The sequence below is a fragment of the Podarcis erhardii genome, assembly GCF_964252035.2.
Source record: "Podarcis erhardii genome assembly, chromosome: 6".
Lineage (NCBI taxonomy): Eukaryota > Metazoa > Chordata > Lepidosauria > Squamata > Lacertidae > Podarcis > Podarcis erhardii.
The window spans coordinates 21,958,343-21,973,204 of NC_138510.1; the positions used below are offsets into that span (position 1 = coordinate 21,958,343).

Genomic DNA, 14,862 nt, shown 5'->3' on the forward strand with positions numbered 1-14,862 from the left:
GGATCATCATTAGATCAAACTATGTTTTTCTGCCTTATACACATTATGTAGTTACTCTAACATTTTAGCATCTCTGTAATGTTGTTAATAGAGGGGGGGTCACAAAAAAGCAACTTCGTAACATATAAACTTGAAAGACAAATATGTTGATGCTCCATGAGAATTTGTGTGATGTGGGGGCTCAGCCTTCATTTCCCCTTGAAACAGGAGCATAAAATTGATGGTGTGTGAATGGTGGTAGCAGCTGCTAAACTGAGTTCTGCAGCACTACAGAGCAAAGTTTCAAGGATGGCTATATTAGAACCCCTAAATTTGAAAAGACAGGTAGGGATACATGTTACATTGAGGAGAGTTACTTTTCCCCATTGCTTTCATTGAACTTGGGTGGGGACCCTGGCTTCCCCAATGACAAATTTTCACCCACCAACTATTTATCATGCTCTATACCTGCAGAAATGCTTTGTGTATGTGCTACTCTCTCAGAAGGAGGTATGGCAACATTCTTTCAAAAAAGAAAGTAATACTATTAGTATTTTACTGTGTACCTGGGGAATCCCCCTACCCCCCACCCCACAACGCATGCAGGAATTCCTACACTTCCTGTAGATGCCTGCTCTCACTGCCCTTTTGGTTACCATGGGGCCACCAAGTTTGCCAGTCAAAGAACTGATTGTGTGATAGTGTGGTATTCATGGTCTGTCATATGAACAGGTCTTAACAAGCTAGTCCTACGGCGTCATGTAAGTGCTTGTGGTGAGGTGTTTAATAAGTACAGTATATTAGTGCAGCGTTGCAAAAGACATGCCAACACTACAGGAAAATTACAGCCTGCTGGATAATAATTTCCTGGTTAATTGTGACTGAAAGTTCAGTGAGAAAGTGTTTTGAATGGCTCAGTGTCCCCTTTTTTGATTCTGTCAAATGTTGAATTTACTTAATCAAATTGTTTTGAAAGCAAAACATACACCTGGAATGGTTTTGTCTCAACTGCAGTATGTATTGCATAGACTGGAAGTATCCTTAAGTTTGTCCTAAATGAAGGTTTCAATCTCAAACACGCATAATTTTATGTAATTCATTCATAGGATTGTTATTCAGATTCTAAACATACTTGAAAGTAAGACTTAGACACAATCTACATGAAATGTAATGTCATGTCCCCTCATTATTTTACTGTCTTATATGCAGGGCCTGGGTTCCAGTAAATAATTGCTACCTCATGTCTAAAGAAATTCCTTTTTCCGTGAAAAAGACTAAAAGCATATTCAACAGTGCAATGCAAGAGATGGAGGTTTATGTGGAGAATATTCGCAGAAAGTTTGGAGTATTTAATTATGCACCTTTCCGGACACCATATACTCCCAACAACCAATACCAAATGTTGTTAGACCCTTCAAATCCTGGTGCTGGAACTGCTAAGACTGACAAACAAGAGAAAATTAAACTTAACTTTGATATGACAGCATCACCCAAGATTTTAATGAGCAAACCAATGCTGAGTACCAGTACTGGGCGAAGGATTTCCTTAACTGACATGCCACGTTCCCCAATGAGTACAAATTCATCTGTTCATACGGGATCTGATGTTGAACAGGATGCAGAGAAAAAGGCAACCTCCAGTCACTTTAGCGCAAGTGAAGAGTCCATGGACTTTATTGATAAGAATACAGGTAAGGAGGGCAGGGGGAAAAAGATGCTTCTTCAATGGCTATATTCAAACTTTATCATCATGCAGAACAAGGAAGGTCAGAAAACTCTAAGGAAATAATCTGGTGTTCATTATCAAAATACTTGTAGGAGGTATTGTTGGACTCAGGTGCAGCTCTGCTCCTAAGCATCTGCACAGCTACCTTGGGAATAATTAAAAGATTGGGTCAGAGCCAGGAAGGTTGTTGCCCATGCTAATAGCAGAGGATTTGTGTTAACTTCAAGGTGGGTCAAAGGCACCTGGGAAGAGTATCATTTAGGAAAGAATCCAGAGCAATTGTTCAACAAAAGATGTCAGGTCAGACTGGCATTGCACTGGAGAACTAAGAACCAGGGAGGTGGGGCATGATCTGAGCATCTGGATCAGCAGGAACAGGTAGAAATGTGTTTCTGATACTTCGGTGTGTTGATGGGATGAAAAGAAGGATGCGTTTTTTGGTCCAGAGGGTCAGGTTTTCATACCACCTTCTCTAGGTGCAATGGGGAATATGATGTCTTGGTGTCTCCTTGGATAGGAGCTATTGTTTAAAGTTACTGGAAGTGTCATTGCAAGGAACACATCAGTGGGACTGCGTAACTTTGGGAGGGGGTGTCTGCCCCAGTATCAGCAGTGGTTTGCAAGGAAGGTACCTACAATTCACAGAATACTGAATTTTGAAAGGTAGTGCAGAGTGACAAGTTAGGGACTAGAATACAAAGACCATTTTGCCATGGTGTTCTTTTATTTTTAGCCAGCTTTTAAAAATCTCTTCTAGAATTTAGCTTTACATGCTTACCATTAAGAGGCAAGGAAGCAACAATATCTAGCACTATAAGCTAAAAAAAAATATGCAAAAATAGATTGTGTATAACGCAAGTTGTTTACAGACTCCTCATTTACCCCCCAGGGCTTTTTATGTGTAGTGTCAGCACAGTACTTTACAAAAAAGCTGTATTAGATCCAATATTGGTATCCTAATTTGTTCCTTCATGAATGTCTTCTCTCTTCATTAGGCATGGCTGAATTTTCTATTTGTTATGTTATTAACATCAGGAAGTTTTCTTAACATTTACTATTGTGCTAGGCTCTTGCATATTTGCTTAATTCTTTGCAAGAGTGACTGCTTTCCATTTTTAAAATATTGCACAACTTCTTTTCATTTGAACATATAATATGAAGAATCTTGCTCTGCATTTAAAATTTGAATTGGAGGAGAATCAGATAATTTTTGAAGTTTATGATCATCTTCCTTTTTGGAATGTAGACCAAGTACCCAGTAATCTCTAATCTGCTGCCACCACCTACCAAGTTACAGAGAGCAATAGGAATCTTCCTTTATTTGCTTAATTGTGCACATCAAAGTAAGCCTAAGGGGGAAATGTATTATTTCTAGAATCGACCTAGACCAGAACACATAGATAAATTTAAGAACCAGTAAACTTTATAAAATAAACAAGAAAAAATAGTTAGTTATGAATAACATGTATTACTTCTAAGTCCCTTTTTCAACATCTACCCTAACTGCCAGCCTTTCACCTATGCTTTTCCTCTCTGATCTTACCTGCTCACCATATTCTCTTAACTGTCCTTTCTCAGAACTCCTTCACTTGTAACTCACTCGGATTCCTGCTATCACTCATCTTTCCACTCATTACTCTATTACAGAAACACTCTGAACTTGAGATCTTTACCTGGGGAGCAAATTATCTTGGACTTGGTATTGTGCAGTGTATCGGTGGCATGCATTTTCAAACATAAGGGCACGCCTGGCTTTTAATTTGATTCATATATTAGGTATACTATGATGCACTGGACAAAATGGAATTTTGAGCCTGAATGTGCCATTATTTGTTCTGGTAATGAAATCCGGGTTCTGGAAAGGCATATTTTAGGCAGCAGTCCAAACCTCCGTAACTCTAGGATGAGGAGGCATCCCTCTACTTGCTTCTGCTGGCTCAGCCAGTCTCCTGATAGAGGGACACTTGTGCTATTCTTGCCACCAACAGGGGTTGGACCTGATCTGTTGCCCTCCCCACCTTCTGCCACCATTGTAAGTGGGTGGGTTGCAGATACGTTGGAACTTCCAGAGAGCTGCAGCAGCAGGTTTGGATTGCAGTCTTAATGCTTTAAAACAGTCTCTTGCTCTGTGTTTGTGAGGTTTATGAAGGAAATTTGGGTTTGCCTCCAATTTTCAAGTTCCATGGACATTCAGTTCCCACCAACTCATCCTCACTATTTCATATAAAGGCAAGAAAACTGGTGCAGATATTTCTATTGATGTGTATTCAGGACTGTGACCTGAAAGAATACAAACTTGGACCTGCAACACACTGCAAAATTTTGTCCTTCCACATAAAAGAAGCTCCTGCTCGGGTTCCAGCCAGCCATTCTCTCCAAACAAGGCATTTCTCCCTTCTCTCCCAGCCCATTGTTCCATTTTTCTTTTTCAGATGTCATTCTTTATTCTATAAGTACTAAGCATGCTCAGTCCTCATTGGACTATTCATTTTGTTGCCACTTTAGTTTGCTTTAAAAAAAACAACAAAAAAACCCAACTTCTTCAGACCATGGCATTCTTCCAAGCATGCTGATATCTCCTTGTTTCTCTGTGACCCTGTTTTGGCTACAGTCTTGTTGCTATTCTCCACCTGAGTTTGCTATTAGAAGAAGTGATGACATGAAGCATCTTAAATTTGAAGGCTAAAAAGTATAATGAAAGATTTCTCTGCTTTGCAAATATTAATCTAGGGTTCTTTGGCTTAACTTGCTGGCAAAGGAGCATGTTAGAATTTGATAAATACTTGTTTGCAAGACATTCAATTTAAACTATCTTAATAACTAACCAAGCAAGCAAGCTAGCTAGCAAGCTGTAAAGCCTGTAGAGAAGCTCAGTCATGTTTCAAAATAGTTCATTTTGATTTAGCAAGTTGGAACAGTGTCTTGAGAATAATATGGTATAGGAAATCCACATACAGGTGAAATTTACGAGTATCTAAGGTGGGCAGAGATAAATGGGGAAGTAGTCCTAAAACTGGGTATTTCCTTTCCAAAGTGAAAGCTGGTAAGTTGATGGTATCTGAAAGCATTCCTAACTAATTAGTTATCTATGTTAATCAACACATCATTGGTATAATTAATCTTCTTACTTGACATAATAAAAGAGAATTTTACTCTCAGTTGAAATTGTTTCAATAAATTCACAATTTTTGCACTCTTTTTATTCCAGTGCAGCTACTTAATAAGGGCCCTCATATTTTCCACTGCTTATGCTGTGGAAGGATTAGGGATGAATCAAGCAGCCTCCTGCTTTCCTGTTTCATTTCATTTTCACTGGCACTCCTGTTCCGTCCTACTCACTTTTCTGAAAGAACATGCAAAGTCTGCATTTAATTAGTACACATTTTGTATAAAATAAACCTTTTTCAGTGTATTTTCTCATAAAATGTATTTTTAATGTAAAATACTGATTTTTTGTGCTCTTTGCACACCTAATCTGCAATGCAAAATCCAGTAAGTGCAAACCACAACTGGGGTGGGGGGTGGGTTCCTGTTCAAAGCAAAAATGCTACAAATCCCACAGAGTGGACCCAAGACCTTGGTCATACTTGAATAAGGGGTTTCAGTCATATTTTGAAATGGCAGTTATGTCAATTGTCTACTTTTGTTAGCTTCTCCAGCACCAACAAGGACAGGCCAAGCAGGGAGCTTATCTGGCAGCCCCAAACCTTTCTCTCCTCAAGTCTCAACGCCTGCTAAACAGGAAAGAACATCCACTCCAGGAAGCATTCTGAATCTTAATCTTGGTGAGTTAAAATTGTCAGTACCAACTTTCATTTTATCTATGCTATTTGCTATATGAGAAGTTTCAAGGTGATTCTATGAGTGCAGAATCATAAATGTGGACAGGTACACTTCAATTTCATTCAATTGAAGGATATTTTAAATGCTTTAAAAATATATGGGAAAGTACATAGTTAAGCAGATACAGGATTCTGAGAACTAAATGATATTTGCTTACCTGCTCTACTACCAAAAACCATAGTTCCTTATTCTTGTATAAAACTAAATATTTCTGACAAAATCCTCTGGTCCTTGGATACCAGTGGTTTTCCCAATCAGCCTCACTTTAGAAAAGCCCCCTGGCATATTTGGGCAATTTGTATAACTTTGATGGATAGGTTTTGTGAGAGCACTGACTAGGGCTTGACAAAGCATTATGCTAAGTATGCGACAGTATAAGGTTTTCACATCAGCATAATCAAGGATCAGAGCTGGACTCTTAATTCTCACTCAGTACAGCTTTGATTATAGAAGGAGTTTATACTCAATTGTACTCCTTGACTGCAAACCTTCACATCAACTTCAGTGAAAATTAAATCTGAAATTGAAATCTGATCAATTTCTGTGAAATTTAAGCAGCCTTATTGTTTCTGGGGTTGCAGACATGCTTCCAAATAGTCGTTCAGCATTTATTTTGAAATGTAATATATGTTGTAAATATTACCAAGTATTAATACTGAATGTGGACTGATTGAATTAGGTTTTTTCCTTGACATAAACAATTTCTGTTTAAGCTGTGTTACGTAATGAAAACACTTTTATTTAATATTCTAGATCGTAGTAAAGCTGAGATGGATCTGAAAGAGTTGAGTGAATCAGTCCAGCAGCAATCCACACCTGCGCCACTGATTTCCCCAAAGCGGCAAATTCGCAGCAGGTTCCAGCTTAATCTTGACAAGACAATAGAGAGCTGTAAAGCACAGTTAGGTATGCACATGGTAATATCAAATTTGCATTGAAGGCATTAGAGTTGAAACATTGTTCATTTTAACATAAATGAGGGGAAATCTTAAATATGGTGTGTTGTCCATTGTGCAGAGAGTTTGGCTTGCATCTTAGCAAACCAGGCTTCAAATCTTCTTTATTTGGGGAGGCAAATGAACCTTGCTTGCAAAACTAATACTTGAACAACCTACTTCACAGAATTATTATAAGTATGGTATATAATTAGTCTGTTACAATGTATGTGTGCTCATTATTTTATATCTATGGCTTAATTCTTAAGTTTTATAAGCCTCAATAATTGTAAAGACGTGTGTGGTAGAAATATATGAATAAATAAATAGTCTTCTTTTATTCTTAGGGATCAATGAAATATCTGAAGATGTTGCAGTAGAACATAGCGACTCAGAGGACTCTGAAAAGTCAGATTCTAGTGATAGTGAATATATCAGTGATGATGAACAGAAATCCAAGAACGATCAGGAAGAAGAAGAAAAAGAAGGTGCAAGAAGTGACAAAGAATCCTTGGCCATGAAAAAAAAACCAAAACCACCAACACCAACTGAAGAAAAAGAAGAAATTAAAAGTACAGTCTCAGAAGTGGAGAAAACAGATACCCCTGTCAAAGAAAAGGCAAATGTAGACTCTGATAAAGAAGTTTCTGAAAAGGGGAAAAGCTTGTCACATCCAACAAAAGAGAAGTTGAAAGGTAAAGATGAGACTGACTCGCCAACAGTACATCTTGGTCTGGACTCTGACTCAGAAAGTGAACTTGTTATTGACCTAGGTGAAGATCAGTGTGGGCGTGAGGGACGCAAAAATAAAAAAGAACCCAAGGAATCTCCTCCTAAGCAAGAAGGTAAAAAATATACTTTTTCCTGTTATGCGTATTGGCAATCTAAGATTAAGCACTTTGAGGTCTGTGGTCCCAGAAATCCTGATACCTTATGTGGTGTGTGTGTGTGTGAACATGTGGTTCTAGAATGGGGTGGAAATAATTTTATTTTCCTTAAAAATCTAACAGTGCAGCTATTTTGAGGATTACTTCTCAAATAATATTTGCTCAATGTTGTCAAACATGCACATATAGATATCGATTTTGAAACCTTTATTGCACAAGGTTCAAATGCTGTCTTTGTATTTTCTCACTGTTTGAGCATTGAGGAAATACCGTATTTTTCGCCCTATAGGACGCACTTTTCCCCCTCCAAAAATGAAGGGGAAATGTGTGTGCGTCCTATGGGGCGAATGCAGGCTTTCGCTGAAGCCTGGAGAGCGAGAGGGATCGGTGCGCACCGACCCCTCTTGCTCTCCAGGCTTCAGGAAGCTATCCCCCCAGCCCGGCAAGCTCCCAGAGCGATGCCAAAGCTGCGCACAGCTTCGCCATCGCTCTGGGACCCGTTCTGGGGGCTGGGATCGGGGGAAGCTCTGGCTTCCCCCGCCCTCAGCCGCGCAAGCTCCCAGGGCGATGCCAAAGTTGCATGCACCTTCGCCATCGCTCTCCGACCCAAGCTTCCCCCACCCCAGCCCCGTGCCTGGGGGGGGGGGGAAATAATTTCCCCCCCTTTATTTCCCCCCCCCCAAATCTAGGTGCGTCCTATGGGCCGGTGCATCCTATAGGGCGAAAAATACAGTACTTGTGCTTATAGTAAAAACAGAAAGGGATCAAAGGACCACAAAGCCCCACTGCAGGACCATTAACAAATCAGCTTCTAACCCATGAATATAGCTCATGCATTCCACAAGGTGCCAGAAATAGAGGCCTGCAAAGCGAATTGTTCTGCATGCTAAAATGAGCCTAGCCATACTAACACAGGCGAACAGCATGTTTAGGTTTAGCAGACTGTGATCAGTCCGATTTCAACATAAGATACTGATGTGCTTTTCTCTAAAAGTCTCTAAAAGAAGTCTAGAGTTGAAAGGGATCCCAAGGATCATCTAGTCCAATCCCCTGTAATGCAGCCATCTCAGCTAAAGCATCCATGACAGATGGCCATCCAACCTCTGCTTAAAAACCTCCAGTGAATGAGAGTCCACCACCTTCCAAGGGAGTCCATTCCACTGTCAAACAGCTCTTACTATGAGAAAGTTCCTTCCCAACAAATATTTTGAAGAATAAGGTTAGAATTATCAGAGTTTTGAATTTTGTAAAATAATCAAAGTAGACTGTTTCAGTTGCATGCACAGACATGTGATGAATGCTGCTGGAATGAATAGGGCTAGGGATGCACAACTGAGTCCTAAACTGCAGCCCAGGAAGCAGGGCTGCTAGGGGCAGTTCACGCAGCCGCAAATGGGAAATGGGTGTGCATAGTGGGGAAGCAGCCCACCCCCATGTACCACTGTATGCACTGTGTGTACTTTGAATATACCTGAAGTCATCCCACTGTGCTGTACAGAGCCAGGTGGCCTGTGCCCCTGTAGTGTGCTTCTACAACTGTAGGGGGCAAGGGTGAGGAAGGAGAGATGAAGGAATCACCCTGCTGAAAAAAACAAGGCATTAGTATACAGTGGTACCTCCGCTTGCGGACGGGATCCGTTCCAGAGGTCCGGATCCCAAGGTTTCCGCAACCTGAGGACCACTTCTGTGCATGCGTGCACAGCGAAACCCAGTAAAATACTTCTGGGTTTGCCGCACGCATCCCAAAATTTACATAACCAGAGGATTATGTAAATGGAGGTTCAACTGTATCTTCCAAAAATGTATCTTTGCTACAGTGGCTTGAAAACATGCAGCTGTACTATAGATTGCACTAGCTTTTGTCATTATGTACAGAGTATTAGTATCTTGTCACTCTTCAGATGTTGGACTCCCATAAGCCCCTACCAGTCTGGCCAATGGTCTTGGATGATGGGAGTTTGAGTTCAACAACATCTAGAGGGACCATTGGTTCCCAATCCATGATTTGTATTCTGCAATGCTCAGACAAGGCAGATGGTAGATAGAAAGGTTAGAAACATTTCAAGAAGGTTTTTTTTTTTTTTGAGATTATTTCAAACCTTTCGGTATTTAATGTGAGAGAGGGAGAGTTGAATTTGTGTCACTGTTGCTGGTGTTATTTGTAAGCAAATTCTGTGTTTTGTTCTATAGTTTCTGAGTTTTATTTAATTTTTGGTTTGGACTGCATATATTACAATTAGTTTAAATAAACAAATGAATACATTCTTACTTAAATTTCATTTTCCCTGGCTTTCGGCAGCATGTATATGACTTGTGTTCTTTATACAGTGGTACCTTGTCTAGCGTCCGCCTCGTCGCACACCCGTTCCGTCAAACGTCCACAGCAAACCTGGAAGTACTGGAATGGGTTACTTCCGGGTTCGCTGCTCGTGCATGTGCAGAAGCACAAACTACTCCGCGCACGTGCACAGACGCGGTGCTTTGTCCAGCGTCCTTTTCAGCCCGCGACTGGGGCTCCGGAACGGATCCTGGTCGCAAAACGAGGTACTACTGTAGTAGTATCCAATCACCAGGGAACGTGTGATCATGAGAGTCTTGAAATCTTGGTGTGTGCTGCCTATAGTAGCAAATTCCTGAAACTTCTGCTGAGAATGCAATAATTAAGGGTGGTTTCATAATCTGAATGAAGACGTTTCAAAACCTAATATATGTCAGTGTAAAACAAGGATAAATAGTAGCTTTGAGGCATCATCTATATGATGTGAGGGACTAAAAATAGTTCCAGAGTAGATGATGGAAGGGTCAAAATGAAAGTTTAGAGGCTCCTAGAGTGACAAACATATACCCCACAGAACTTGGTTTACTTTCTTTTACTTCATCACATTTTCTCTGCAGGCAAAAAGATGGCATTTGTAGGTCTGTGATGTGTAAATTGCTTTTGAAAGTCAGCTGGCAATGAACAATGCAACTTTCACCCACTGAAAAATAATTCTGTGCACCGATATCTGTCAGCTGGCAATGAACAATGCAACTTTCACCCACTGAAAAATAATTATGTGCATCGATATCTGTTGTACTATGTTCCTCACAGTAGTTTTGTTTTGTATTACCTGAATTGTCAGTAAAAAATATCATGTTTTTTTTTCTACCCACTTAGCTGCAGCTAAAACCCCACCTTCTTCAACAGTAAGTAGTCAGCCTCCAGCTGAAACTCAGGTGCTTACTCGATCCGCATCCCAGACTCCTCCAGCTGGTGTCACAGCTACAACAAGCACTACTTCTGCTGCCAGCACTCCAGCTGCAGCCACCGGGAGCCCAGTGAAGAAGCAGAGGCCGCTTCTACCAAAGGAAACTGCCCCAGCAGTCCAACGGGTTGTATGGAATTCTTCAAACAAATTTCAGACTTCTTCTCAGAAATGGCATATGCAGAAGGTGCAAAGGCAACAGCAGCAGCAACAGAGTCAGCAGCAGCAACCTCAGTCCTCCCAAGGAACAAGATATCAGACAAGACAGGCCGTGAAAGGTATGTATCACCTTTCCCGTTTTATTTTCACTGCTGTATTTTTGCTGTGGTCATTGTGCTCAAGTACTTCAAACTATTCTTCCATAAATTTGTCCTGTAAAGATATGAAAATGCAAAATCGCTCCACCAGTGTGGTCCTTAAGTGTACAGTGGTACCTCGGAAGTCCATTCAACTTCCAAAATGTTCGGAAACCAAGGCGCGGCTTTCGATTGGCTGCAGGAAGCTCCTGCAGCCAATCAGAAGCTGTGGAAGCTGCACCAGACATTCGGGTTCCAAAGAACGTTTGCAAACCAGAACACTCACTTCCGGGTTTGTGGCGTTTGGGAGCCAAGGCATTTGGGAGCCAAGGTACAACACTACTTAGAATAATTTGTTTATCTGCAGCATTTTAGTTGGAATGTGAACTGCAGTATCAATATGGAGATGCACAATATAGGTTGTATCTAATGCTGTCTGTGCTTGAGTCCCTTCCTCTATTAACCCCCCACACACTTAAAATCTGCTCTGGAGAGTTAGCAAACCCTCCCGTGCAAATTGTTTGTGTGACTGGGTACTAGGGCATGGCTGCAATGAAGAGGTGAGGAAAATGAAGTCCCATTGTGCAATGTTAGATTCCATCATATAATTTTGATTGGTTATAAAGTGTCCTTAAAGAGCATGTTGATCCCTTTTTATGTGATGACAGAAGGTTTTTTATTTTCTGTGAAACATGGTTATGAAAATGAAGAGTGCCAACCTTTTAAGAGGATAGATCCAAGTAATTTCTAGATTTCTTATTTTCCAAAAATGGGGAAACAGCCATTATTATTATTGTCCAAGCAGTTCTTAATCTAATTAATTCTGAAATTTAATTTGCACCTAACAGATACTAATCTAATTAAATCTTCCTAATATCTTTAGACAGATGCAATCTGTAGATTTTGGGGTGTCAACCTAATTTGCAGACTCCCCCTTCCTCCCTGCCCCATTTTGCTTAATATCATACTGGAACAGTTCCTAATAACTCAACAGCTTGTTCACTACTTTGTGACATGGTACATTTTAAGGAGTATTTTCCAGTGGCTGGTGAAACCAGCATAGACACTCACTAAAAGTTGCCCTAAGAATCCTTAACTGCCTTGTTTTCTGCCCTGGTTTACACAGTTATGCAAGCATAATGTCACAGAATAAGGTATGTCACCACTGCAAGAAGTATTATGGGAGCATCACACACCAATCCACCAACACAAATGTTCTAGACTGAGATGTGAAAGGCTATTGAACAGCATTTATTTAGCATTGGTTTGCCTGTTTTTTGACATTTCAAACTCACTGAAATCTGCAGTGATTCACTTGTGGGTTTGTTTTGTGTCCTTAGCTGTACAGCAAAAAGAAATTACTCAGAGTACTTCAACGTCAACCATTACCTTGGTTACAAGCACTCAACCTGTTTCCATAGTAACCAGTTCTGGATCAGCAAGTACACTTTCATCTTCAGTTAATACAGACTTGCCAATAGCAACAGCTTCAGCAGATGTGGCTGCAGATATTGCTAAGTATACTAGTAAAGTAAGTTTTTTGTTTTTGTTTTTAAAAAGCACTACATTCTTACAAGTTTTACTTTGAAGTTCATGCAGTTGCTGATGTGCAACAAAGCAGGTTATCCACTTGCCTGAACATTTTTCCTCATCCTGTGATGTGGATAAGTTTAACCTTTGAACACGTGGAAGAACCTTAACAGCAATATTTTAAACTGGCTGCTGGTGTGTAGCTGGAAGCACTGCAACTTTTCCTGCCATAGTTCTCCAAAAACAGAAGCTTGGGTTTTGGGGTCAGGGATGGAGGGAAGAGACAAAAACAGCCCAAATGTATGCATGGTTAACATACATTTATGGATAAATTTTATTAACCCAACATGTGTGGATATATGTATGCACATCATAATTTTATTAGTACTTATCAGACTTATCTGTAATGTTTGACAAAGCTTTTTTTTCTACTTCGTGCATGTTTCTTTTAGCACAGACAACCATCTGTATGGTGCATTAAAATAATAATGGGAAAACAAATGCAAGTGCTTGCCTCAAAGAGCCTAAATCTATATTTAAGCAGTAGGAGAAAAGTAGAGAAAAATTAATACAAGGAAATATAGTTTTATGTCCTTAAACTTTGCTCCAATTGGAGATGAGGATCTAAAGATTAAGCCTGAGGCTTAATAGAAAAGGTGGCCTTTGTGGAGGAATTTGAAGGAAGACTCTGAGATGGCACCATGTAGGTGTTCTAGCATAAAGGCTACAAGAGAGAATTTTTGATATTCTGTTCGGGGGAATATGGTATTCTGAGCTGAGTATTTTCCACTTCAGTGTACAGAGCAATGATGTCACAGCAATAGCCTTAAGCCCTGCACTTCTTGGGACAGAGTAGTCTTACAGATATGTAAAGCTATCTCTATTGAAGCTATTGGTACAGGAGCCCATTGGATACAGCTGTATGGGTGTAGCTGAGCTATATGAGTTTCTGGCAGCCGAGGAAGATGATGCCTTTGCTTGGCCTATCTGGGCAAGTGGTATGCCACAGTGACCAATTGGGTCTTGCTCGGGAAAGCCAGCATCTTTGGACAAGCACTTTCAGCTACGGTTACCAAACATGGTTGCCAAACAAATATGGGGCTTTGATGGTGGAGTGGGGATAGAGGATCAACTGTCCTGTAATTAGTGTGTGCAAGGTGTGACACAACAGTTCCAAAGGCTTTAGGCTCTGGTACACATGTGGTAGATAAAGGACTGTATATGAAGGGTTGACATTTTTATTTTTAGGCAGGGCTGTAAAGCCTAGTCTTGCATACCTTCTCCCTGAAAAACTTGCTACACATTCTGTGTATGCAAGAGAGAAATAGTAGATTTCAAATCACTTGTAAGTCATAAAGTTCATCGGTTGGCCTTGGGCAAGTCAGCATCTTTCAGCCATACTTTCTTGCCTGGGTAAACTAGCCTTGTGTACTACCTGGACTCCTTCAAGGAAGACAAAGGAGAAGTGGCCAGAATGAGAACTGAGCAGGCAAGGCTGTAAACAGGTGCTTCATTGAACATCAAGCTTAAGTGCATAGCTGGCCAGTTTAAAATACTGCTGTGAAAGTTTCCCCGTGTGTTACAGCTGGCGTACCTTAACACCACTAGTGAGACCACACAGGGGCAGCACAACTGGAAGAACAATTAATGACAAGTAAGTAATTCCATTTTTGTTCAGGTACCAAAATCATGAAGTAAAAACAACTCCTGCTTCTTATGTGAAGTGGTTCTTCTAAAATGTGTTCATTTAAACATAATGAGAAGTTTTAGAATGATGAAAAATGAGCCATCCAAGGGTGGTGCTTTAAATGTTTACAAAGTGCATTTGCCCCCTCCATTGTCTTTATTTTAAGAAGCCATTCTAGTTTCTATTGATGTAACTTTATTTAATTAAGAAATTTAGGCAGAGAGCTAAATTGAACCTTACTTTTAAAAAAACATAGACGTCAAAAGCAAAAATGAGGAATTCCTCACATCATGTTCCAATGTAACCATTTCCATGAAGTGGAGAGAAACACAGGCATCTGCCCTGTTTATCTAAACTGCTCAGTGAGTTGATGCCATGTATAAGGTCACAAACGATGTTTAGAAAGTTCATGCAGTTTCTTTCTCCCATCTCAGTCCTGTAGGTATCTTGATCCATTTTACTACCTCATGAATATTGACATCTGATCCTGCATCAGCAACTTGCATGGTAGACTGTGAACAGATTCCCAGAGTACTGCATTTCAGACTCTCAATGCATAAATTAGGACTAAAATTAAAAGTAAACGGCTCCAGAATGCTTTGTTGGTGTCTGATGGATGCAAGCAAATAGAGTTGGATTCTGATTGTCATTTTGACATCTAACTGCTATAATAATGCCAACATGGAATTCTGTGTTTTGACATGGTGATTGGTGATTTGAATGCTCTGATGGCA

At 40.2% G+C, this 14,862-nt stretch overlaps 1 protein-coding gene across 14 annotated transcripts in view; it reads left to right on the plus strand.

Moving 5' to 3' along the window:
• Positions 1 to 14,862, plus strand: part of ZMYND8 (zinc finger MYND-type containing 8) — an 84,204-nt gene that overhangs the window by 59,665 nt on the left and 9,677 nt on the right. For 12 of the 14 annotated variants that reach the window (XM_081867523.1, XM_081867526.1, XM_081867528.1 and 9 more), the window contains 6 exons: positions 1,189 to 1,670; positions 5,356 to 5,490; positions 6,302 to 6,454; positions 6,831 to 7,328; positions 10,528 to 10,893; positions 12,252 to 12,442. In XM_081867523.1, the coding sequence (XP_081723649.1) occupies positions 1,189 to 1,670; positions 5,356 to 5,490; positions 6,302 to 6,454; positions 6,831 to 7,328; positions 10,528 to 10,893; positions 12,252 to 12,442 (1,825 nt within the window). Of the gene's footprint in view, positions 1 to 1,188; positions 1,671 to 5,355; positions 5,491 to 6,301; positions 6,455 to 6,830; positions 7,329 to 10,527; positions 10,894 to 12,251; positions 12,443 to 14,026; positions 14,096 to 14,862 lie in introns of those variants that run through there. The other 2 variants (XR_014157883.1, XM_081867524.1) reach the window with 2 other exon arrangements.